The sequence below is a fragment of the Lissotriton helveticus genome, chromosome 1_1 (genome assembly GCF_964261635.1).
Source record: "Lissotriton helveticus chromosome 1_1, aLisHel1.1, whole genome shotgun sequence".
NCBI lineage: Eukaryota > Metazoa > Chordata > Amphibia > Caudata > Salamandridae > Lissotriton > Lissotriton helveticus.
Window position 1 is genome coordinate 1,290,900,883 of NC_136057.1, and position 23,510 is coordinate 1,290,924,392.

At 43.7% G+C, this 23,510-nt stretch overlaps 1 protein-coding gene across 1 annotated transcript in view; it reads left to right on the forward strand.

Moving 5' to 3' along the window:
* Window positions 1-17,752, forward strand: part of LOC144772694 (hyaluronidase-5-like) — a 464,090-nt gene extending 446,338 nt beyond the window's left edge. The window contains exon 4 of the mRNA XM_078657176.1: window positions 17,031-17,752. Coding sequence (XP_078513302.1) covers window positions 17,031-17,408 — 378 coding nt within the window. The 3' untranslated portion in view covers window positions 17,409-17,752. The remainder of the gene's footprint in view (window positions 1-17,030) is intronic.
* The last annotated feature ends 5,758 nt before the right edge of the window (window positions 17,753-23,510 follow it).

Here is a 23,510-nt window from a genome sequence, read left to right on the forward strand (position 1 = left end):
CATTCTGTCCTATGGGGCACAAAGCCTTTCAGTAGTGAAAAACTAAATTGCCAGTATTTCACTATCAGGCCATAGCACACACATCAGAACATGTCCTACCTTTCACATACACTGCACCCTGCCCCCAGGGGTACCTTGGGCCTACCTTAGGGGTGACTCACATGTAAGAAAAGGGAAGGCTAGGGCCTGGCAAGTGGGTGCACTTGTCAAGTCGACATGGCAGTACTAGACTGCACACAAACACTTCAGTGGCAGGTCTGAGTTACATTTGAAAGGCTGGTTGTGTGAGTAGCACAATCTGTGCTGCAAGTCCAGGGGCTTAATAGTAAACCAAATAAGCCAAGTATGGAAAAAATGTATCCACGACTGCAGTTTACAGAGGCAGCGTTAGAAATTGGATTTCTGGTTGGCTAAGGCTTGAGCTAAAGCCAGGCAGAAACCACCACTCTAGTCCGGGCAAGGGAGTTACATGGTGAAAATAACCCCTGCTCACCCCCTTGGTAGCTTGGCATGAGCAGCCAGGCTTATCCCAGAGGCAATGTGTAAAACCTTTGTGCAACACACACACACAACAGCAACACAGAAGGCGCACCACAAAAGAAACCCCACACAAGGTTATATAAAAAATATCCTTTGTATTATCATAAACACATTAGAAACATAATCACACATTTACACTGTGCCATCTGGCACTGGGCAAGATTCACAGGGGATTATATAAAGGACCAGGCCAACCGGGCCACGGTCAGAACCATCAGAACAGGTAAGTAAATGGAAAACACAACCAGTAACTACTGATACCATAATGACCTAAGCATTATCACATTAGCATTAGACACCATTCTAAACCATTATAGCATGACACTAGGCATAACACACTGTATGCATCTTATCAGGCATAAACCACATTATGCACTAGCAGTAGGCATCACCTTAGGCATAAACAAACTAACAAACACATTATGCCATCCTTAGGGCCTTGCACCGTTCCATTACACACAGGTCCCAATCATGGACATGACCCCAGGCCAACCGCCCTTTCTCCTGGGCCCTAAAAGCCCTTTGTCCAGAATGTCAGGGCTTGGCTGCCAATGCAGCAAACTCCAAAGTGCGCAATTACCCAGGCCTAAATGTGGCAGCTACCACTAATTGTTGTGCAGCTGTGAAGAAAGCTGTAGGCACGTACTGTGCCCTCTGGAGCCCCCTACTGGGATTTCACTAAAACAACTGTGGCCAAATGAGCACAGTCAATGGGCCCCGATCAGCACCACCATGCCCTTGGACTGCCCACACACAACAATGTCCCCAAAGGAATAAGCACAGGCACTAACTGTGCCCTCTGGAGCCCCCACGGGGACTCTAATCTAATTAAAAGCGGCCCAAATGTTGCAGCTGACCTCTATTGGGTGGGGCAGCTGTGACCAATAACTTGGAGAGATGCCACTGGGGCCCTAAGAACAAATATGTCCCCAAGCAAACTTCGTACTGGCACTAACAGTGCCTGAGGAGCCCGCGTTCACCAAGCTCCTCCTAAGACAATGACTCGGTCCCACTATGTGGCCTCTGCATCCCCCCACTCACCGGACTGTTCTGGGCAGATCTCCTTCAATGCAGCGGGGGTAGGCACCGACAATGTGCCTAGGGCCCTTTCCGCCGCAATCACCACAATCCTTCTGCATGCGGGGCTCCCTCAGGCTCACATGAGCACGGTTGACACGCCGCACTCTCCTTCCTTACTATTCTTCGCGGAGGTGGGGTGGGCTCCTGTCCTCATTCCAGCACCACTCTGTTTTGCCTCCAAGGCCCCGCCCACAGTCAGGCAAGGCTGCCTGGCTTCCGGGTTGGGTCGAACTGGGTCACAGCAGGGATTTCCTCGGCCACAAAAGCGGGGTGGGCACCTGCTATTCACAGATGCACAAAGAGAAGTGGGCACCCGCAAAATAAGCATAACAAGCGGGTGGGCACCCGCCCCTCCACAATGTAAAAATGCGGGGTGGTCTCCCGCTGTTACCTGCAGTGGCAGTGCAAGGTGGGCTTCCGCTCTGCTGCAAAAGTGCCCAAACTGCGGGGGAATCCCCACCAAAATATTCACAGCCCATGGCTGTAAACTGAATCTCTCCCCTAATCCTGGAGCCTTAAAGATAAAGATGCAGTGCTCCTCTTCAAGGTAAAAATAAAGCTCTCACATGGTGCTAGGTCCATGAGGGTTCATGGGGCATAGCTGGGTCCATGGAGGCCAGCAAACAGGGCCCTCCAGCAGAGAGGCAAGCCCTCGTGGCGGTTCCTCCCGGGCCCCCAGCAGTCGCAAGCTCCCCGCAAGTCCAGGATCAGCACCCTCTCATGGAGTCACAGCCCCTATATTTATATTAAACATTCCTCTTCGTCTGCAGTACAGGGCTTGGGGGAACCAGCAAAAACTGGTTCAGGGGGGAATTGGAGCACTCTGTTTACCAGGCTCCTCTTCCCCTTTGTCAGGTAGGGGCTCGGTGATCAGACACACTACAAGGGGCGGAGCCAGCATTTACTAGGCCAGGCACAATGCTATTCAGAGTCAGGGGACTACTCCTCCCACTACTCCAAATGCAGATGTCCTATTCAGCGTAACACTGACTCACCCTTCCCCTCCTGGAGCCACACACACCTCCCAGCCCCTGTCACTCAAAAGCCAGACATCCAATTCACATCAGGCAGGCAGACACATAGCACACAGACATGCCAACTTCTAAAAGTGGCATTTCTAAAATAGTACTAATAAATCTGGGCACACCGTTGCGTAGCATTTATTATCACTATTCCAAATATACCAAACTTGACCACGCCTCTCATATCTGGAATTACCACTGAAACACTTATCAAAGAATCCCCAATGCATTCCTATCGGAGGGCAGCCCCAAAGTAGTGAGAAACCAAAATGGCTGTTTGTCACTACCAGGACATGTCACACACTTAAGATACATGTCCTACCTTTTACCTACAATGCACCCTGCCCATAGGACTAGCTAGGGCCTACCTTAGGGGTGACTGACATGTAGTAAAAGGGGAGTCACGGACATGGCACACACTTTAGGTACCATGTCACAGCGGCTGTAACAATGCACGCACAGGCCCTGTGATGGCAGATACGTTTGAAAGGCTACTTTGGTGGGTGGCGTAGTCTGCGCTGCAAGGGACTGACAGGTAAATTAAATAGGCCAAACAGGTGTAGACCAATCTTACCATATTTATAACAGAGAGCACACACACTTTACACTGGACAGCAGTGCTAAAGTGCCCAGAGCCCTAAAACCACCAACACCGTGTCAGAAAAAGGTTAGGAGAAAGGCAAAAAGTTTAGGGATGACCCTGCAAAAAGGCCCAAGTTCAACATCAATTTTTTCACAATGTCTAATTACTAGCTAAAACTCTGACTTGAAACGATTGGATCATTATAGGACTCTGTGTACATATGTTGATGCTTCATTTGTTTGTGACTCAATGCCCTATGTGGAACACATGTAACAATGATAGTTTGACACTTTCTCAAATGTATTGGTTTCACTCATATATGATACCCATGTACATTCTGAAAGAATGGACACAATAAACCATGTTCATTCTGACAGAATGAACACAATAAACATAAAACAGATTTTAAAGAACACAGGTCCTCTCCTCACAGAACTTGAAGGTCCAGATGTACTAAGGTGTTTTGCAAAAGGCTTATTAGAACTCGAAAAATTATTTGACTCATGAATGGGCATTTGCGACTATTTCTAAATTGCAAATGGGAAGGGGTACAACAGGGATGCCCCCCTTAAATTGCAAGTCACAATCCAATCTATCAATGAGTTGTTACTACAATTGCAGTTGCAAACCATTTATCATTCATCAACTCCTGTGTCAGGGAACTAACTGATTAATAAAAGGGAAACTGTTCCTGTGCAAAAACTTCCCCTTTGAATCATGTCAGGCAGAGTCTGCCCCGCTGAGGTGGGGGATAGTGGTCAAAGGGGCCCCCCTCAGGCACTCTCCAATGTCTTCCTAGCATGTCTATGTTATTGAGTGCAGAAATAAATGTCTGCTGTTCAGCGCATGGATTTGTCCCTGAGTTCACACCTATTTCCAGTGGCAAGATGCAATCTGCCTTAGTAATATGCATGAGACAAGGTTTTTTGACCCTCCACGAATATCCATTTTTTGGTACAGCTGATCAGTTCATCAGCTGAATTGCAAAATATTGGGCAGGTTGCAAAAGTTGGTTAATAAATAGGGCTCACGTTTTTTTTTATTCACCATCAGTTTTTAATTCATCATTACAAATAGCAATCCGACATTAATACAGTTTTTTTGAAAAAGATAAAGCAAAAGAGACAAGGATACATTTTACACACCAAAAATAATAAAGAAGAAAGAGTAAGTGAATTAACAAAGCATTCCAGCAATTGAACAATAAAAATAAAGCACAAACAAACAATATAATTGAATCTAAATTACAACATATATCTGATCCCCCAAAAGATAAGGAGAAATCAGAGCAGAGACAAATACTACTTTACTATATCCGGAACCAAGAGTTATACCTGGGGTCTCTCCAATCTAGCCTTCCAATCAATTATCGGAGCCCAAATAAGTTTCCCTAGGTTCCTAGCTTTCCACCCTTTCTTCCCATATAGGCCCTTTTCCAGATTATACTTGGCTAAAAGTCGTGACACCCATTGTTGAAAAGTAGGGGGGTTAGGATCCTTCCATGCATATGCCACACAGATTCTAACTACAGCCATGGCAAGAAATATAAATTCCCAGTGAGCTATCAAAACATCATCTCTAGACACACCTAAAACCACTAGCTCATTGGTTAATCTTATTTGAATCCTCAGAGTTTGTCCCCTGAAGTCCTCTATCGTACTTTTCATGGGATCCAAAATAGGACAGGAGGCGACCATGTGAACTATATCTGCATCATCGCTGTGGCAGCGGGGACAAAAAATACCCGTAGTCCCACCCCATTGAGCTATTCTGGCAGGGGTGTAATAGAGTGAAAAAACAGTTTAAAAATGTTGAGCTTGAAGGTTGGCCACATTTAAAACCGTGTATCCTAACTTAAGTGAAGCCCTAAACTCAGCCCCTTCAATATTCAGCTTCCACTGCCACTTCTCAGAGTATTTTTCCAAATCATAATTTTTCTTACTGGCTCAACTCACCATAAATCTTGGTGATCGTACACCCATCAGGGTCTTGCACCCTTTCCATGACTGCGTCTTTAAAAAATGCTCTTGCTCACCCCGTTTTCCTTACAAGGGCAGACCGGATCTATAAAAAGATTTTGCATTCCCTGTGCTCCAGATTAAACAGGATTTGAGCTCTTTCAAATGTGATTATACCATTGAGATCAATGAGGTCGCCAATTGTTTCAACACCCAAAGCATCCCACTGCCTCATGACACCCTCATGAAAGACCTCAGGTAAAGATGGATTTCAAAATAGAGGAGTATAATAATTCATTCTTCCCAACCCCAACTTCTTCCTAATAGCAGTCCAAACGGAAATTGCTGCTCCCAGAGTCTTAAATGTGACTTTTTTATAGTAACTAGCTTCACTAAACCTGGGAAGCCAGTTCCGGGCTTTGCCTTCTAAAAGTAACTCATATACATCCGGAGAAGAGTCGTCCTCTCTCCACTGGTCGTTGATCTTACCACCCAGTAGCCCACAGATATATTGCATGACCGCGGCCGAATAATATGCTCTTAAATCAGGTACTGTCCAGCCCCCTCTCTCCCTAGAGAGGGACATGAGTCTGAGTGCCCCTCTCGTCTTCCCTTGGGTCCAGATAAACCGGTTTATCATTCTCTCCATTTCTTTAAACCAGTTATTGTCAAACTTCAGGGGTATCGTCCTGAACAGATATAAGACTTTTGGCAGGAATATCATTTTAATGATGTTACATCTTCCCATAATCGAGAGGTGCAGATTATTCATCCTAGCGAAGTCTCTCTTAGATTTCTGAATCACTGGAGTGAGATTCTTCTCAACAACTTTTAGTAAATCTAAGGTTATGATAACCCCTAGATAGGTAGCTGAATCAGTCACTCTTAGATTTAATGAGGTGGTCTTTTCATTGACTACAATTATTTGTGTCTTCCCACGATTAAGTCTGTAACTGGAAACTGACCCAAAGCATTCTGCCTCATGTTCTTTTTCGGCTAAAGCCGCAGATGGATTTGCGGCCGTTATTGCCAGGTCATCTGCATAAACCAAGATCTTTGTTTCAGAGCAGTTGAGCCATATTAGGAGGATATCCCTATTCACCTCAATTTTCCTGATAAAAATGTGGAAATAAAAAAAGCAAAAAGGAGGGGAGAGCAGGGGCACCTCTGCCTCGTACTTTGCGTAATATCAATTGGATCGCTCTGTCCCCCATCACCTGAAGTCGAACCTTCAGATTCCTACACAGTACCTAAATAGCTGTTATCCACCTCTTGCCTATTCTTACATTCTCAAGCGCAGTCCAAAGATAGCCCCACAAGACCGTATCAAATGCCTTCTTGCGTCCAGCAGTATAAGCGCCATAGGGTCTTGTGTGACTGAGGTACCATCAAACAAGGTGCAAACTCTCTGGATATGCTCAGTCGTGCCCCTCCCTGGAATGAACCCATGTTGGCGAGGCGATATCACCTTCCCTATGATGGTGCTAAGATGATTCGCCAACATTTTTTAATAGATCTTTGCTTCGCTATTCATTAGGCTAATCGGCCTATAAGATACGGGTTCATTAGGGGGCTTACCTGTCTTTAAAAAGATAATCATACTAGCTTCTGCCCATGACTGTGGAGGTGTTTGCCAACTCTGTGCTTGGCGCATTGCCAAACTTGTCTTCTCCCAAAATTGAAAAAAATGTCGTGTAGAATTGTAACGGGATTAGATCAGGGCCAACCGCCTTGCCTGATGGCAAATCTTTAATGGCTCCCTGAATTTCTTCATCTGAGAATCTAGCCTCCATGGCCATGGAGTCTTCTATTGAGAATGTCTCGACTGTAGCTGACGCTAAATAATCCTTTACATCCTTAATGTCACTAACAGTATCCTCCCTATATAGATTTTGATAGTACTTGTGGAACACATTACTGATTTCCTTAGGTGTAGTAGCTACAGCCCCCTCTAAATTTGTAATCTCCTAGATGACTCCCCTGGTAACTGTCTGTCTAGTCCTTACGGCTATATATGTCCAACTTGCTCACTAAATTCATGGTGAGTTTGTCTCCAGGCTAAACATTTTCCTTCTGCTTTTGCTGCCATGATTTCACCAGTTGCAGCCTATGCTGAGGTTAGCTTCTGAACAATCTTGTCTATATTAAGGCTGGAGCCAATAGCCCTAGCCAGTTCTTCTTCTAGATCCATAATTGCTCTATGTATGGCCTCCATCTCTATTTTTTTGTTCTTGTTCCGTTTCAGAGAATAGCTCATAGTTTCTCCCCTAATGCCAGCCTTGAGCGCATCCCATACCACCCCATTTCCAGCACTCCCCCTGTTAATCTCTAAAAATTTCTTAAGCCACTTATTCATATGCTCAACATAATTCAAGTCCTGCAGTAAGGCCCGTTCAAACGTCCAGCTCGTTACCTGAGCCCTCCCAACAAAGTTTTGGACCTCTAACACCAAGGGATTATGATCAGAGACCACTCGTGGAAATTTCTCAATCTTACAGAGGGAAAGGAGAGATGAGGAGACCGGAAACTAATCTAGACGCGCTATGGCCCCTATGTGGTGCTGAAAAGTACGTGCTACCCATCCCCTGGAGAATCAGTTGCTCCCACACGTCTATAAGCCCATTGTCCTCCATCATTTGAACTAGAGCCCTATGGCCTTTCTTTTTCCAGCCTACAAATTTACTTGGATTCCCCCTTCCACAACCCATCCAAGCGATTAAAATTAAGATCCCCGCACATAATGATTGGGAGTGGCCAATTAGCCAGTTCCGTATTTACATGATTGAATATTTCTAGATCGTCTACCGTTGGCCCGTAAATTGAACAGAGCGAAAAATTGAACCCTTGCACTTGGCATTCCACGATTACCCACAGACCATACTTATCGGTTAAGCAAGTTTTAACCGTTATCCCCCTTCTTTGAGCTAGTATTGCTACTCCCCGGGTCCTAGTCCCCCATGAAGTACATGCTATCAGGTGGAATCCCAGCTGCTCTAAAAGAATCTTTTGTCACCCCTCAATGTGCATCTCCTGTAAGCAAACAATATCAGCACGTAGGGTCTTCAGATATTCCTTCATCGTCCTTCATTTGGCAGCATCATTCAACCCACATATATTAATTGTTGCTATTTGCATACTGTATATAATTTTTCATACTGTATATAACCTTCACTTGGAGCCTATTCCCTGCTCTACCTTTTTCAGCTATTTGGGTTCCAAAACTACTTTCGTTACAAGATGGTGTTTTTCCTTCTTTTCCCCCCTCCCACCCCTCCTCCCAATAGCCCCCTGCCCCAGCCTATCCCCACCCTGCCCTCCCTGCCCTCGAAGGCCACCCCCACCCTCCTTCCTCACCCATTGTGTGAAGCAAGCAGACCTAAGGTCTCTGTGATGGAGCTTGAAAGGCGAACCCCCTTGCTGCCTTACAGCCTATTTGCTAGATGCTCTTGTGATTGTTGATTTCTTTTTTCTAATCCTCTTTTTTTGATCCCTGCCCTCTCCCCCCTCATTCCCCCTGTGCTTTTCCTTTTTTTTTTTTTACTCTTGTTACCCTTTAATAATCATCCTGTATTCCCATGAATGAATATCAGAGTGAGCCTCCCTCTAAGTTTTTAGAGAATCCATATAAACTTTGGATTGAATCTCTGAGGTAAAGACTCTGGAAGTGTTGTTATAGATGAAATTTAGTCTTGCAGATTTCATCAGGTATGCTTGCGCTCCCATGGCTTGACACGGCTGAATCAGTTATCTTAATCGCCAGCGTCTTTCCACTGTAATGTGGCAATTATCTGGTTTCGTGAAGAAGGACTGGTTCTCGAAGGTCTGTCTGGCGTTCAGGCGAGCCTTAGAGTATACCTCTTCTCAAAGCAGGACATTTCCTAAATAAATTAGGATTGCCCTTGGCATTGTGGTTCCATCCCTACTTGGTTGTGGAGGTGTTCTAGGCATCATGGGAAAGCGATGAACGTGCTGTATCCCAGCCTCTCAATTCCAATGCTGAAGTTCTGGATATGCCCCCTTCATCCACCTCAGAATGTAGGTCCTCACATCATTTCCTTCTATTCTTTCTTCGACCCCAAGAATCCGGAGGTTATTGCGTCTTTACCTGTTTTCGAAATCCTGCATTTTCCATTGAAGATCAGTGAACTGCTTATAGTGTGTTTCCACCTGTGCCTGAGTTCTAACCAGATCGATTCATAAAGGGGGTGGTGATGGACAGAGCATCTGAATTAAGCAGAACACTCCTACCCAGTCAAAAGATCAGGGCTTGATCCATCACCGTTTTTTAGCACACTGCACCATCCCAGTTCAGAACCTGGCTACATGCAAATTAGTCTGTCCCTGGCCCAGTGCATCATGGGAACAGGGCAGACCAAACTACCAAGCTAATTCTTTACTGGAAAGGAAACAAGCTTCCGGGGACCGGTTTCTGGCATTACAGCCGTCTTCGGCCCGGCTTGCTTGAATCCTGATGGTGCAGTGAGCAAGGGACTCATGTCTGAGCATACCCTTCCACTCCTATAGTGGCCAAAACGATTCATAAAGGGGGTGGTGATGGACAGAGCATCTGAATTAAGCAGAACACTCCTACCCAGTCAAAAGATCAGGGCTTGATCCATCACCGTTTTTTAGCTCACTGCACCATCCCAGGTCAGAACCTGGCTACATGCAAATTAGTCTGTCCCTGGCCCAGTGCATCATGGGAACAGGGCAGAGCAAACTACCAAGCCAATTCTTTTCTGGAAAGGAAACAAGCTTCCGGGGACCGGTTTCTGGCATTACAGCCGTCTTCGGCCCGGCTTGCTTGAATCCTGATGGTTCAGTGAGCAAGGGACTCATGTCTGAGCATACCCTTCCACTCCTATAGTGGCGATATAAGTGTGGAAGGGTATGCTCAGATGTGAGTCCCTTGCTCACTGCACCATCAGGATTCAAGCAAGCCGGGCCGAAGACGGCTGTAATGCCAGAAACCGGTCCCCGGAAGCTTGTTTCCTTTCCAGTAAAGAATTGGCTTAGTAGTTTGGTCTGCCCTGTTCCCATGATGCACTGGGCCAGGGTCAGACTAATTTGCATGTAGCCAGGTTCTGAGCTGGGATGGTGCAGTGAGCTAAAAAACGGTGATCGATCAAGCCCTGATCTTTTGACTGGGTAGGAGTGTTCTGCTTAATTCAGATACTCTGTCCATCACCACCCCCTTTATGAATCGTTTTGGCCACCACAAGTGTGGAAGGGTATGCTCAGATGTGAGTCCCTTGCTCACTGCACCATCAGGATTCAAGCAAGCCGGGCCGAAGACGGCTGTAATGCCAGAAACCGGTCCCCGGAAGCTTGTTTCCTTTCCAGTAAAGAATTGGCTTAGTAGTTTGGTCTGCCCTGTTCCCATGATGCACTGGGCCAGGGTCAGACTAATTTGCATGTAGCCAGGTTCTGAGCTGGGATGGTGCAGTGAGCTAAAAAACGGTGATGGATCAAGCCCTGATCTTTTGACTGGGTAGGAGTGTTCTGCTTAATTCAGATACTCTGTCCATCACCACCCCCTTTATGAATCGTTTTGGCCACCACAAGTGTGGAAGGGTATGCTCAGATGTGAGTCCCTTGCTCACTGCACCATCAGGATTCAAGCAAGCCGGGCCGAAGACGGCTGTAATGCCAGAAACCGGTCCCCGGAAGCTTGTTTCCTTTCCAGTAAAGAATTGGCTTGGTAGTTTGGTCTGCCCTGTTCCCATGATGCACTGGGCCAGGGTCAGACTAATTTGCATGTAGCCAGGTTCTGAGCTGGGATGGTGCAGTGAGCTAAAAAACGGTGATGGATCAAGCCCTGATCTTTTGACTGGGTAGGAGTGTTCTGCTTAATTCAGATACTCTGTCCATCACCACCCCCTTTATGAATCGTTTTGGCCACCACAAGTGTGGAAGGGTATGCTCAGATGTGAGTCCCTTGCTCACTGCACCATCAGGATTCAAGCAAGCCGGGCCGAAGACGGCTGTAATGCCAGAAACCGGTCCCCGGAAGCTTGTTTCCTTTCCAGTAAAGAATTGGCTTGGTAGTTTGGTCTGCCCTGTTCCCATGATGCACTGGGCCAGGGTCAGACTAATTTGCATGTAGCCAGGTTCTGAGCTTGGATGGTGCAGTGAGCTAAAAAACGGTGATGGATCAAGCCCTGATCTTTTGACTGGGTAGGAGTGTCCTGCTTAATCAGATACTCTGTCCATCACCAACCCCTTTATGAATCATTGAGTTCTAACCAGGTTATCTTCTAGTGTACTTGTGCATTCCTCAGCCTGGGCCAGTCTAGCGTTTGTATCGGTGCATGCCATGGCCAGTTATCCTACTGCACCTTGAAGCTTCTTTGTTGCCAGTCTGTTTTTCTTTCCATCCATTCGGGTTTCTTCCTGTAATTGCCTAATTGAGTCAAATATCATTTTTAAAGAGGGTGCAGTTTCTTCCTCCCGTCCTGTAAGATCCGGGTAGGTACTTCTAGTAGCCAAATAGTCCCATTTTAGAGTAGGGTCCGTGCTTCCTCTGAGGTGCCCTTCTCCATCTTTTTCCCATACTTGTGAGTCTCTTTATTTCTTCAGAAGTTTATTTTTTCTAATAACTGTGCCTTTCTGTGGCATGCCAGGGCAGGAGGTGGAACTGGAGAGCTGGATATTTACTGCTATCTTCAGCTTCAGAAGGGCTAAGTACAGAGCCATCGATCACCGAGAAGAACTTGTCCCCTAGGTCTAACATATCTTCTGGCCCCTTTCTTACTGCTATCTCCTCAACTAACATGCTAGTGTTCAGTTGTTCCATGGTACCAGCTAGATCCCCCTGCACCAAGGAGGGACCGGTTATACTACCAGGATGTTCTCCTTCAGTTAACACTAAATGGCCCATTTCGGAGACCACTGATGGGCTATAGTAATCACCATTTAGAATTTTCTCCGCAGAGGTCTCGCCTTGGAGCTCAGTCATCTGGACTACTACATTATCCACTGGCTGTATGTTACTAGCAGAATCCCCTATGTGAGTCAGCCTTTGTTCCTGCTTAGTATTGTTTGTCTCGCTTTGCCCGTTCTTTCCCACCTCAGAATTCGGCAATGTGAGATATCGCTATTAGGAACTGGCGGGGTTGTGGAGAAGAAATCTATGATGCTGTGTCGCCTCCCTGAGTCAATTAGCCCAACTTTTGTCCCTTTGACCCCCGTGTCACAGCCGTTTATTTCTTCTTGTTTCAGTACATCGCGGCTATCACCTTTCTTAGAGCAGTCCTGGGTCATTTTGCCTTTTACCAAGGCACTGTTGCTCACACTCATGGGGCCCGCTGTTCTGGCTCCCTTAGATCCAACTATCCCAATGTTATTCCTAGGCTCTGTACTTGCCTGTAGGTCAGGAGCTTTCCCTCGTATCACCCAGTTTGCTTTTGGAGGCATCCTTTCTCCCTCAGCTTGTTTAGCGCACTTTCTCATCGTCAGCCCCTCGACCCTTCCTGACATTCCAGACTGAATTGCATATGGCTGGGTCCAAACTGGAATGGCATGGTGACCAAAAAAATGATGGTTTTAGGCCCAGATCTCTGTACTGGGGTGAATGTATGACATTGTTCTGCATTCTGTCAATCAATTGTTCTTTTTGCATTTGTTATGGCACCTCCTGGAATGGTGCACTTCCACTTCAATGCTGTTCAAAGAATGACAAGAAAACAAAAGTAGCGCTTAACTGGAAAACTCTGCAAAGAGGTGCCAATGTGCTTGAGTGTGAATAAACCCAATCTGGCCACTTTGCGTCTGCTGTGCATTGATTTATTTATTTTTACGTGCTTAGAAAAAATTAATTCTCCGTCCCGAGGCTGTACTCAGCAAGAGAAAAATGTCAGATAAAGACGACATTTCCAGCAAACAATTATGTATTCAAAAAGCTAGCTTCCGAAGCACCTGAAACAAGGCTGACCAATCTACAAATGCAAACATGCTACGTTATGGTAGCTACAAAAAAATCTCTCATTTCACATATTTACTACCATTTTTCCGTTTATATTTATAAATACAGACAAAGGAAAAATATTTTTCTGTCTGTATTTATATGCAAAAATCCGTTTAAACTGAAAACCAGGAGCCCTATTTATAATTTTAAATAAATCAGACATGGGATATCTTACGTATGACCACTCATGAAGAGGAGCAGTATTGAACCAGATGATTCTGCCACCCAACAGAACAATCTTGAAAAGCCATTTCCTTCGAAAACTAAAAGAAAAGCATTTTCTCAGATCTTCACCTTCTTTAAAGAAGACAAACTGCTATCAGACCAATATACTCGGTTTCACCCAGAGACAGGTATGGGGTCTGATCTACTCTCCATCTGAAAACCACAGTGGATAGAACCGGTGTTGCTGCAGTTCGACTCCTTGATGTTTCTGCTTCTTGTAACACCGTTTATCCATCCTCACACCCTTTGAGGAACACTATAAGAAATGGGAATCTTTCACTAGATCTTCTCCTACCTCTTTAATAGATCAAGCATTATTTCAGTACCTCCACTCACTTACATAGTCAAGTCCAGGGCAATCTAGGATCAGGCATTGCTCCACTTATTGTCAACGTCTACTTCCGCCTACTTCCAGCACTCTTTGATTCAATCAACATGACATGCTGTAACTATGTAGATGACATAATGTTCATCCTGGAAATAGACAATCCCAGTGCTTCTGATAATGCGACTAGTAAAGTATCTCCAAGCCATTGACCAATGGATGTTAACAGATTACATTGAAATAAATACAACCCAACGTGGGATCCTCCTGCCTGGAACTGGAAGATCGGCCATCTTCTTACAGTCTGACCCCTGAAACTTTGATCTCCACTAATGACAGAAGTGACTGAAGTGGGAGCAGTTATGAACTCCAGCCCTTACAAGCTCTGGAATAGATAGTGGAAACACAGCCAGTAGTGCAGTGAGGTGCAGCTTCATTTGGAGGCACTAACTACATCAGCACTAATAACCATTGCCTTAACAGTCATATTAAGAGTGGTTTAATAATCTACAAGTTGTCCTGTTTCTGTGTTGAACAGAGACAACACTATCCCGCAATTCCATCGGTCCCATTTAACAAAGACAGTTCAGAGTATCTTGCAATAAAAATCAGTACTAGTTTCCACGAGTGGTCATCTCTGGCATGGCTCCGTATAAGATTTGTGACCACTTATTAAGAATTAAGCACCCATTTCTAGCCACTGTTTGAGTCATGAATTGCAGTCTGACCGTAGCATGTGTAGAGTCTAGCCAACGTGCATTTAATTAACCGCTCATGCCTTTTCAGCACTACAAATGCTCTATAAAGATATGTATTGAACTGCTCTTACTAAATCTTAGGTAAAAGAGAACCGAAATGTAAGTAAATTACCTCCATTAATTGGGTCAAAGAGAAATCTGATACACACTGTACTATGACATACATATCAAAAGTGTTGAATCCAGTAAAACTGAGATGTGGCCCAATGTGCCACTGTCATATGTATGTGCATAATGTCCTAAATCCACCAGAAATAAAATGTAATTAAACACGTGTGTCAAATGCTCCTGTTCCTCTGCCCAACAGAGCATTGCCATTATTCTTAAATTAATAGACCATATGCTAGGTATATGCTTGAGTGACAGATAGCATGGCTGCAGGCATGATTGCTTCTTTGACAAATTGCTTGACAGACTGTATGACCATCCACATGACAGCATCTCTTATTATGTGAAAGCATGACATCTCTCACTCCTTTGATTTCAACCTCATGCATAGGCACAGAGACAGACATGATAAAAGAACATCTCTGGTCCTTATGCACAGCACCCCACTACCCATATAGGCCAAATACCATACAACTTCCTTCATCTGCAACTCTTCCCTGGGGTAGTATGCTACCCATCTGCAAAGCTCTTCAGAGCCTCACCAGGGGTAGAAAGTGTTGTATGAATGCAACTATAATGCAAGAGACCGAGTTCTATGCAGTAAGAATGCATAGCCGCTATTATGCTTTACTTTAGATTTTAACCCCTTCCACGCTGATGAAGAGCTGGGCTCGTCATGAGGTAGCCTCCTGGCACGCTGATGACGAGCCCAGCTCGTCACGTAACATGCGATTTAAAAAAACTCAGCGTACGGGCGGAATTCCGCCCGCACGCAAGCGGTTAAGATCTATAGTGGCTGTCGAACTGTGGAACCAAACGTATGACTTGATAGCGCTTTACAACAAAACAAGTACAAAGTTAACGTTGACTCAATGGGCCATATTAAGTGCTTTAAATTTGATGTGCACTCATAAAAGAAACCAAGGCAGGCACTTGACTAAAAAAAATCTTTCCTACGAGGCAAATCATTACATATCTTTGTTTTAAATTGTAAATATGTAAAAAAAATCAACTCCTGAGTGTGCTGTTCCAATAATGTCCTAAAACCCCCTGTTGTAACGTATTTTGGTTTCAATACAGTCCCTAAGGGATTCCAGCTGCCATACTGTTCTATATACAGCACCTCGTGTTTGAGGTTTGCCAGCTACAGTAAAAGTGTTTTCTGCAATGTGTCCCCTGATTCCTATTGGAGTTAAGTCTGTGCTGTATCAGAGGTCTCAGGCTTTGAACATTTTCAGGAGTGAGAGCTAATTAATATATGTGATGACATCACAGAAAGAGATGCACGTGAACTGTGGCACAATGACAGCACAGGAAGTAAGACTAGTGAAATGATCTAAACAATGAAATACATCAACAATTGACAGACTAACACCATCGGGTTACTAAGGAGGACTTCAGGCTTACAAAAGTAGTGGAGCAGGACTGTGAAGTGCTCAAAGCATCTCTCTAGTAGAAGCCTTCACTTGGGGTGGAATTGCTTCTAGAAATCTCAACATCTCTCAGAAGCTGCTATAGATCAGTCCTCTCACCAGAGAGGCATTTAGAAATCTGCTTCTTTCCCTTTTCACCAGGTGTGACATTTAGTCTACTGTTAGACCTCGAACGACCTCAAATGTGTGAGTCTCACTCATAATTAGTGAGACTTAAGATCTCTGCAATATCAAATGCTTAAAGAAACATACAATGGTTTACATAATTTATCATGATAGAGAAGAGCTGTGAAGTTATCAAAAGGTGGTTTGTAGCTTTACAAAAGGATGTACAAAACGCCTTCATTTATAAATATTTGCAGGGGTCCCAAGAGCTGAACTTAGAATCTCTGTGCTGTATCACATATAGTTAACACCTCAGCTACATTTTTGGGCTGACTGGTGTCTTAGGTACTTAAAGAGTTAGACCAGCACTATTGTACCACCTTAGAAAGCGGTAAATGGAAATGTGCTAAAATATCTTTGAAAGCATGTAATGATTTTGGCTGGAAATGTGGCAGCATTTGTTTTTCAGATAAAAAAGAAATTACAAAATAACTTACATAAAAGCAACATCACAACATATTTAAAACATATTTGAAACGTAATATGGCACAACTCACAATAAAACACATCACAGTGCATTAATTCAGCACAGAAACACAGCAGCACAAAACACATCACCACCACAACAAAAAGCCACACAACAAATGTAAACAAACGTTCGTCAGACGTTATCATCTCCAGATTCCTGTTTTCATAGTATGGTGGAAAAGATGTTTGGAGCAAGCACTGCCTTAAATTTACGACCATATACATAAAATAGCCCCAGTCAAAAATGCTTTTTAATTCACTCCTCTGCATTTCAGAATGACAAACAACCTAATATTGAGCGTTTTTCAAAAATACATTACTCCTGCTCATCAAAAACCAGTATGAAACTGATGCACATTCAATAGTTTGTGAATTGAGCTTATTGTTTCTGTTTTACAGGTGGCATGCCAAAATCTTGATACATTTTTGAGGGATGTATTAAATCCTTATATCATAAATGTGACGCTGGCAACAAACATGTGCAGCGAGCTGCTATGTGGGGGCAAAGGAGCCTGTGCCAGGAAGTCATGGAATAGCAACGATTACCTGCACCTGAATCCACAGGTCTTCGAAATAAAAACAGAGGCATCTGGGACCTATTCCGTCATTGGCCAGCCAACCGAAGAAGAGGTCCAGAGACTGGCAGATCAATTCATGTGTAACTGCTACACAGGCAGTGACTGTCAGCAGCAAGCCGACCTGAAAAGTATGACACAACTCTCCATCTGCACTACCCAAGACATCTGCATCATCGCTGGTGCTGTAGGAAACCCATGATCAAAGCACATGCCAATAGTGGTCCGTCATGCATATTTTGCAAGTTTAGGAATAATTTGAACTGCTGATAGAGTACTTATCGTGGCTTAGGTTCATGTTTGCTGGTTTGCATAAACTATAATACTGTTTTGGAAGCCTAGGGGGAGAGTATGAAAAAGTGAGGCATATTTACAAGCCCCTATCGCCACCAGAGCGTCACTTTTTCTGATGCTCTGGTGGCGTAGGGCAATTTTCCATATTTACAAGGTGGTGCTAAGCCACTTAGCGTGACTTAATACCACCTTGTAAATATACCCCTTTCTGCCACAGTTGTCTGCAGCAAAGGGGCATGCAATGGGTGTTGCTGTGGGTGTTACACCACTAAACCCATTGATTGTTCACACTGCCTCAGATTTACAAGACATTAATATGGTGAAACGAGGCATTCTGCAGCACACATGGAAAGAGAAAATCGCCATTGTTGATTGTTTATGAGCCGGAGGGTGTCCCTTCCTGCAAATAAACAATTGTCTCTGCAGCACAGGACCCCTTGCAACTTGCGGAAGGGTGCCTGTGCTGGTGTTAGCTGTTTCTGACCCAGCTCTAGCGGAAACACAGGGGTGTACCGTGCTCTTGTGAATATGGCGCATCCCTGAGTTAAAAAAAATTCAGAATGTGGCAGTGCCAAATTTGGCATAGCTCCGCACTCTAATATTCTTTGTAAACAGGCCCCTTTTTTGTGCTGGCTTGGCATCACAAAAGTGACGCATCACAATTTTTTTTTCTGATTCACTTATCAGTGAAAAACTTGTTTTGCACTGGAAAGTAACCAAAAGTAATGTAAAGCATCATGAAACGCTGCTTTGCATCACTTTGCATTAAGGGGGTGTTACATGGGTGGTACATGGTCATTCCCATGCAGCCACCCATGCTTTTTTTACACTAAGCCCTATCTACCTACATTAGTAGACAGGGATAGAGCCAAAAAGTATTGCAGCTGAAAACCTGGTTATTAAAAAGAGAAATGTTTTCATTTCTCTGTTTTTTCCCAACTTTGCATGCATGGAGCACAGTGCAGCACATATACAAAGTAGGAATAGCTTTAAGGTGTGTCTAGCCATAGTATTTTGTACTTAGTATTCAGTACAGGAAGGTTACCGTTCCTGTACAAAACTATGCTATAATGAAATCAGAGCCTACGCTAGGGAGAGAGGCGGAGAGTGCCATATCTCTGTGAATACGGCGCTCTCCTACTCTCACCCTGTCATGGAACGCAGGACAGCCTCTTTGGGGGCTGGGCTGTGTCCCGTAATTTGTTTCAGAATCTGAGCCCTATGCTTCAATTTACTAACAATTCTTGTGGCTTTTTAGTGGAGTTTGCATCACAAAAGCAACACGAACCCAGTGCAAAATGTATCAGGATTCACTTTTTAATACAAATTGTGATTTACCTGGGACAGTTGTGTAAAGTAGTATGATGCAGCATCAGTGTCAAGGGAGTGTACCATAGTTGTTGCAGTCAACCACCCATGGTTTTTGATGCAGATCCTGATTGACTAATATGGGCAAGTTGGGATTTGCGACAAAAACCTACTTCCACCTTCAGACAGATGTCACAATGGAGCAAGTTTTGAAACTCTCCACATTTTCCAGCCTTGCATGTGTGCAGCACTGTACAGCCTACCTACAAAGGGGGAAAAGTATTAACGCATTGTTTGTGTGCTATTCTTGACGGAAGGTGTGCACCAGATGCAAGGGTGTGTGCCCTGTTGCAAAGCAGCGAAATGATCACAAGAGCAGGGGAACAGAAGACCAGCATCATATCTTAGTTGATAAAGTGCTGTTTTCCACGCTGCTATACATAGTACAGTAACTGTACTATGTATGCTATACATAGTACAGTTACTAACCTTTGTTGCTTTGCATCAAATGATAGTAAATCGGCCCTAAGAGACTAACGTACTATTCCCATTGGCAAACCAGGGATACAGAGTTTAGACACAAACTTGTTTGTGAATGGGAATGCAGTTTGCATTGTGACTTACATGCTAATAAGTTGCATTGCAAATTGAAGATTAATGTCACTTAGGTATATCACAATTTGTGAACCCCAGTTATTGACTGCCAGTACAGAGACGGACACCTGCAAGATACAGCAGATCTATGTCCCTGCATTTGCATTCCAAAATGGGAACCTGCTTTTTATTTATATTTTAGAAAGCAGCCAGTTTCCTTTAAAGGGACCGATGCTGCTTAAAATAAAAAAAAAGATGTTTCCCTCTGGTAAGGCATCGTGGAATGTAGGCAGTAGTCACAATCACTTCTTGCTCCCACTAGATCACTCGAAATGATTCTCATAGGGGAAAGAGTTCCAAGGTGACCCGTCCACTTTGAAAATCATTTGCCACTTCCTTTGAGGTTTCGGTAACTGATTGTTGGTTTGTGACTGCAGTTTCTTCGCAAACCATTGATACATACTATATCATTTCGCAATTTGGAATGAACATCCCTTTTATATGCTTTTCTAATTGCAAATTGGTATGGGTCGTAAAAGCCCTATCCTGAATTTTGAAAGAGTTTTCTGACTCATAAAAGGTCTGTTGTGAACCGTAAAAAGCTATTTTGCAGCAGCACACCCTGGGATTCTACAACTCACAGGCTTTTTGACCTCAAAATACCTTATACTTCCGGCCTCACTACCGCGTCATGCTTACTAAGCAGTGCAAAAACACAGGCAGGAACTGACCATCTGCAAATGCATCAGCCTCATTTGATTAGGATACAAAAACCATGTGCACGAACTAACCAGTGAAAAAAATATTTTCGCACACTGGCCACTGCAACAATTATTTACACCAACTAATTAGTACAAAAACATTTACACTTAGTGACCTATGTAAAAGCATTTGCTCTAACTTATCAATTATAAGTTAATATTGGAATCATCTGACTAGTGCAAAAAGTACATTGCACTCACTGGTAGTACAAAATTGTGTGCACCAATTCCCCACTGCAAAAAACATCTGCACAATTGATCAGTTGAGAAACACTTTTATTAATTGCCCGGTGTGAAAACGACAGTAATAACGACTAACAATGCAATAAAAAAATACAAGTACACCACCTGAGCAGTGCAAAAATTTAATTTTACACTGGTCGGTTAATGTAAATGTAAGTTTGCACCAGGCAGAAAGTGCAAGTAAAGTTGTAAAAATGCACAAACATCAATACAACACTGCCCAAACCCATTGCAGTCTATGTGAACCAGCATGAACCTCAAGTATGAATAAAGCATTTCTGATGGGAAACCAAAAATAGCAATCTGAAGGCATGTTCTCAAGATAATTATTCTGCATTTGCTAATTCATGCTCATCAATTGTCCAAAGAAATAAACATTAAATGCGTGCTCCCCATCAAGAGTCTGTATTCATTGCCCTGCCTGACAGTGTGACGTGACAGCTCGTTGAACACTGTCACAGATTGTGATACAACTTTTATTGTTTAGTGTTACAGTAAAATACAATTATGGATGTTTTCAAGGACAGAAGAAGCCAAAAACCTGCAAAACGTGAGAGAAGAAAGCAAAGGCAACATTATATCGTATTGTGTTTTAATTTAAGGCTTGGTTTGGAGTTTGGCGGATGAATACTCCATCACAAACGTGACAGATATCTCCTCTGTCTCATTACGAGAGTGTTAGGATGTAATGCACTTGTAATAAGGTGGTCTGCATATACGGCATGTTTGTTACGAATACCAATCTAATATAAATCAACAAAAGGCCTGATCAATCGGTGTAACACCTAAATCTGTGTATCCAGCCATGGAGCGGTCACCTATAACTAAATCCCTCAGCTGTGGTGTTTTCTAATTCTAAAAAAGTTCTTATACCATCATAATCCACCCAATATGCTTGGAAAAAAATTGTGGAGTGGAAAGGAGGCACCTCACGGTAGTAACACCAAGGGGACTGCTAGCTGGTACTCGTCAGCAAGTCCACTTATCATCATCGGTTACCAACTTTCCATAGAAAATAAGGAAACTTGTGTGTGTATTAATAACCAAAACTCAAAACCATGAAACACAAACTATAAAATTGTAGAAGTGATAGCATGCTAATAACATGTCTAACCAATGAACCCCATGAGGATCTACACAGGCAATCCTCACTGCTAAAACTTGGTGAAGCTACCTAGCTAAAACTAACTTTATTTGATGCTGATAGCTTCCCAGATTAAAAATGGTTCCCTTCAAACCAAGATCAATTAATCAACGCCGACATGTTTCGTTGCCAAGGGAAAGTTTCGGGCAACTTCTTCAGGGCTGTTGGGGTTCCAAATCACAGTCTCATGGTAGGTTCACATCAAACCTATGATGGTATATAAAACAAGAGAGAAGTGCCGACTGTGAATACACTCTGCTTAACACAGATTTACTGTATCATCACTCATGATCTTAGATGTTACCCGTACCATAAGGTTGCATCCATAACATATACCTGCAACCATATGTAAAAGGAGAATCTAGTATGCATCAAAGGATCGTGATTTCCCGCAGTGAATGCCCATAAGTCTTTTCACCTGCAGAGAAATTATTTGAAAAATAAGTTTCCTAGCTAAATGCCAGAACATGCACTACTATAAGGCTCTCGTGTTTGCCTCTCATCTAAGCAGACTAAACCAATTGTGTTGATGTCAACCGCTACGTTGTTCTATGGATGAATGTTGCACTGCAGTTAATCTCTTAAGTATGCCATGAGTGTTTGCTGATTATCACACCCATTATCTTGCAAGGATACCGTATTGCAAGACCACACCAAGCTCGCATATCTCTTTCGAGCCCAAAATAAAAACATCTCGCACTCATACTACTCGTTACCGAGCACTCGCATCGTTATGGCCAGGCATCATGTGGAGGACTAACGCGTTTACACACCATGCGTTCCAGGCTATAAAAAACTGTGCTGCACCTCCCGCTTACTCTGCATCTTCAGATTGCCCGCTTACCGCTACCGGATATGTCCGGTCCTTTCTTCGGTACCGCCGGAATCTGGCAGATCAGCCTACCTAAATCCTGACACCATCGAGCTACAGGCCACGCCCACCATGTGGTTCGCAAGGCTAAACTCCACTTTGACGACCATCTTTGAACAGTATGGATCGTCTGGGAACCTGTCGGCCATCTTAAAGGGGTCAAATATAGCGCTTTCTAGAATTTCACCTAATCAAATGTTATTTCAAACCAGTTAAAGAATTCAATTGATAATGTGAATTTACAGTAATACTGTTCGGTTTCCAGGCAGAGTCGTCTGCACATAAATATGTATTTATAGCCTGTAGCCAGTGATTATAATGTGACAATCACACAGTCTCAGTCTCAAGTATGTATTTCAAAAGCGCATCTTTTTAAAAGGCACCCGATCTAAAGTTTAGTGGCAGCCCACTCTAGGCATTAATAATTATTGCCACGTTCAGTACCCTTCACCTTTTCAAGGCTATGCAACATAGACGTGGCTGATAGTGATCATATGACTGATTATTGAATCTAGATGTTTTGTAGCCTTACTGCTGTATAAAACCATCCCGCAATTAGTTACACACACCAGCCACTGTTGGCATCACCAAAAATAAACATGTGCATAGAGGGTTTGCTTTGCTAATTGTCATGTCTGCCTGCTTATGCAATATAGTGTTCAACGTACCAGCACCACTACGCATTGGTAATCCACTGTATACCATTTTAAAATCCTGATTAGACTAACGGTTCAGTTAAAGGATGCATTACATTCCCTGCAACTATAATCTCGTGCATTTATTCCACTCAATGGAGTCATTCAGTCCAACCCTGTCGGCTTTCTCGGAGAAGATCCATTTCGCCTCCTTTCTGGCCAAAATGGACTCAATGTTGTGGGTGTCACCCATAACTCTTCCAAGGACAGTCCACCTCAGATCCCTGGGGTTGTGCTGTTTTTCTAGGAAGTGCTGCACCAATCTTGTTGTCAACTTCTTTGTCTTAAAAGTACTCAGATGCTCCTGTATACGGATCTTGACCTTCCTAGAGGTCAAACCAATATAATGTAGTCCACAATTGCATGTTAACCTCTAGATGACATTACTGGTGTT